Here is a 2,230-nt window from a genome sequence, read left to right as displayed (position 1 = left end):
AAAGTTTAAATTGGAATGAAACTAAGCCCAGAAATGAAAGGTAAGCTTGTCAAATTTTTACAAGCTAATGCTTTGCTTGGTCGCATTTATATATGGCAGGTATACCACCGGAGGTGATGACTCACAAGCTAAATGAAGATCCATCATATCCACTTGTCAAATAGAAAAAAAGGAAGCAAAGATCTTTCAAAAACCAGGTGACCCAGGATGAGGTACAAAAACTTTAAAAAATTGGGTCCATACGAGAGGTAAAATATCTTAACTGGCTAGCTAATACTGTAGTAGTACCAAAAAAGAATATGAAATGGCGAGTTTATGTGGATTATACTGACTTAAATAAAGCATGTCCTAAAGACTCATTTTCTTTACCGCATATAGATCAACTAATTGATTCTAGTGCAAGACATGAGTTGTTGAGTTTTTAGATGCCTATTCAGGATATAATTAGATAAATATGAATCCCTTAGATGAGGAAAAAACTTCCTTTATCACAGATAGGGGGACTTACTGTTATAAAGTCATGCCTTTCAGATTAAAGAAGGATGGAGCCACATACCAAAGATTGGTAACAAAAATGTTCCAAGAACACCTAGGAAAAACTATGGAAGTCTACATCAATGACATGTTGGTCAAGTCAGCACAGGTGGGGGATCATATCCCACATTTATCAAATACTTTTCAGATTCTCTACAAGTTTAATATGAAGTTAAATCCCGAAAAATGCGCCTTTGGCGTGGTTTCAGGTAAGTTTTTAGGTTTCTTGTTTCTAACTGAGGTATTGAAGTAAACCCTGCACATATCAAAGCCACTGAAGAAATTCCAAACACACTCACGAGAAAAAAGGAGGTGCAGAGGCTGAAATGCAAGATAGCAGCTTTGGGAAGGTTATTTCTAAGTCTTCGAGAAAATGTTTTAAATTCTTTTCTGTATTGAAAAAGCAAAAACAGTTCGAGAGGACTGGTAAATGTCAACAAGCACTCAAAAATCTAAAAGAGTACTTGTCAAACCCACCGTTACTGGCTAAACCAAAGGATGGAGAAAGGCTAATCATCTATCTCGTTGTATCAGAAATGGCGATAAGTGCAGTATTAGTACGTGAAGACAAAGGTAAACAATCTCCAATCTATTATGTTAGCAAATCTTTATTGGATGCTGACTCGATATCCTCACTTAGAAAAACTTGCTTTAGCACTAATTATGGAATCTAGAAAGTTGAGGCCTTATTTTCAATGTCACCCTATCTCTATAGTGATCGATTATCCTGTAAGGAATATATTGCATAAGCAAGAACTGTCAGGTAGGTTATCCAAGTGGGCTATAGAACTCAGTGAATGTGATATCGCATACCAACGTAGAACTGCGATAAAATTGCAGGTTTTAGCAGATTTTGTGGCGGACTTCAGTCGAAGGATAGTGCCTGAAGCAGAAAAGGAACTACAGGTATTCACTGGATCTAATCCGGATACTTGGACCCTATTTACTGATAGCTCCTCGAATGTTAAAGGAGCGGGTTTAGGCATTGTTCTAATCCTACCTTCAGGAGAAACCATAAGGCAGGCAATAAAGTGTCATCTCATTACTAATAATGAAGCAGAATACGAAGCTGTAATTACAGGTCTGGAATTGGCAAGAGAACTCGGAATAGAGCAGATTATAATCAAAAGTGACTCGCAGCTTGTAGTTAATCAAATGTAGAGGACTTATATAGCTAGAGAGGTAAGGTGCAGTAATATTTGTAAAAGGCACAAGAATTAATTAGACAATTCCAATCATGGAAAATCGTGCAAATACCCAGGGAGGAAAATGCGGAAGCAGACGCGTTGGCTAATCTCGCATATTTTGCAGAAGTAATAAATGAAGAAAATGCTACCGTAATACACTTGTTTCATTCAACACTCGATCAGGATAAAAATGAGGTAAATTTCAATAATTTAACTTGGTATTGGAGAAATGGGTTTGTTAATTTCTTGCAATACGGGATTTTACCTGAAGACAAGAAAAAGGCTCAATCACTTCGATGAAAAGCTGCCCGTTATTGTTTGGTTCGTGGCAACCTATATCGAAAAATGTTCGGAGGCCCTTTAGCAAGATGTCTCGGACCTTCTCAAGCAGAATATGTGATGAGAGAAGTACATGAGGGACAATGTGGAAATCATGCAGGAGGAAGATCCTTGGTAAAAACTCTAATTAGAGCAAGATATTATTAGCTAAAAATAGAAGAAGATGTGGA

At 37.2% G+C, this 2,230-nt stretch overlaps 1 protein-coding gene across 1 annotated transcript; it reads left to right on the top strand.

Annotated features, from left to right (window-relative positions):
- Window positions 1-860: 860 nt before the first annotated feature.
- LOC138888414 (uncharacterized) lies at window positions 861-1,695 on the top strand. Its single transcript, XM_070170272.1, has 2 exons — window positions 861-1,107; window positions 1,250-1,695. The coding sequence occupies exons 1-2, from the start codon at window positions 861-863 to the stop codon at window positions 1,693-1,695; spliced, it is 693 nt and encodes a 230-aa protein (XP_070026373.1).
- Window positions 1,696-2,230: the final 535 nt, after the last annotated feature.

This window comes from Nicotiana sylvestris, chromosome 3, assembly GCF_000393655.2.
Source record: "Nicotiana sylvestris chromosome 3, ASM39365v2, whole genome shotgun sequence".
NCBI classification, from domain to species: Eukaryota; Viridiplantae; Streptophyta; class Magnoliopsida; order Solanales; family Solanaceae; genus Nicotiana; species Nicotiana sylvestris.
This window is presented reverse-complemented; position numbering and strand designations above follow the sequence as displayed.

Coding starts and splice junctions, on each gene's coding strand:
- LOC138888414 (XM_070170272.1), top strand. CDS start 861: ATGCAAGATAGCAGCTTTGGGAAGGTTATTTCTAAGTCTTCGAGAAAA. Junction 1,108..1,249: donor ATTAGTACGTGAAGACAAAG/GTAAACAATCTC, acceptor CTATCTCTATAG/TGATCGATTATCCTGTAAGG.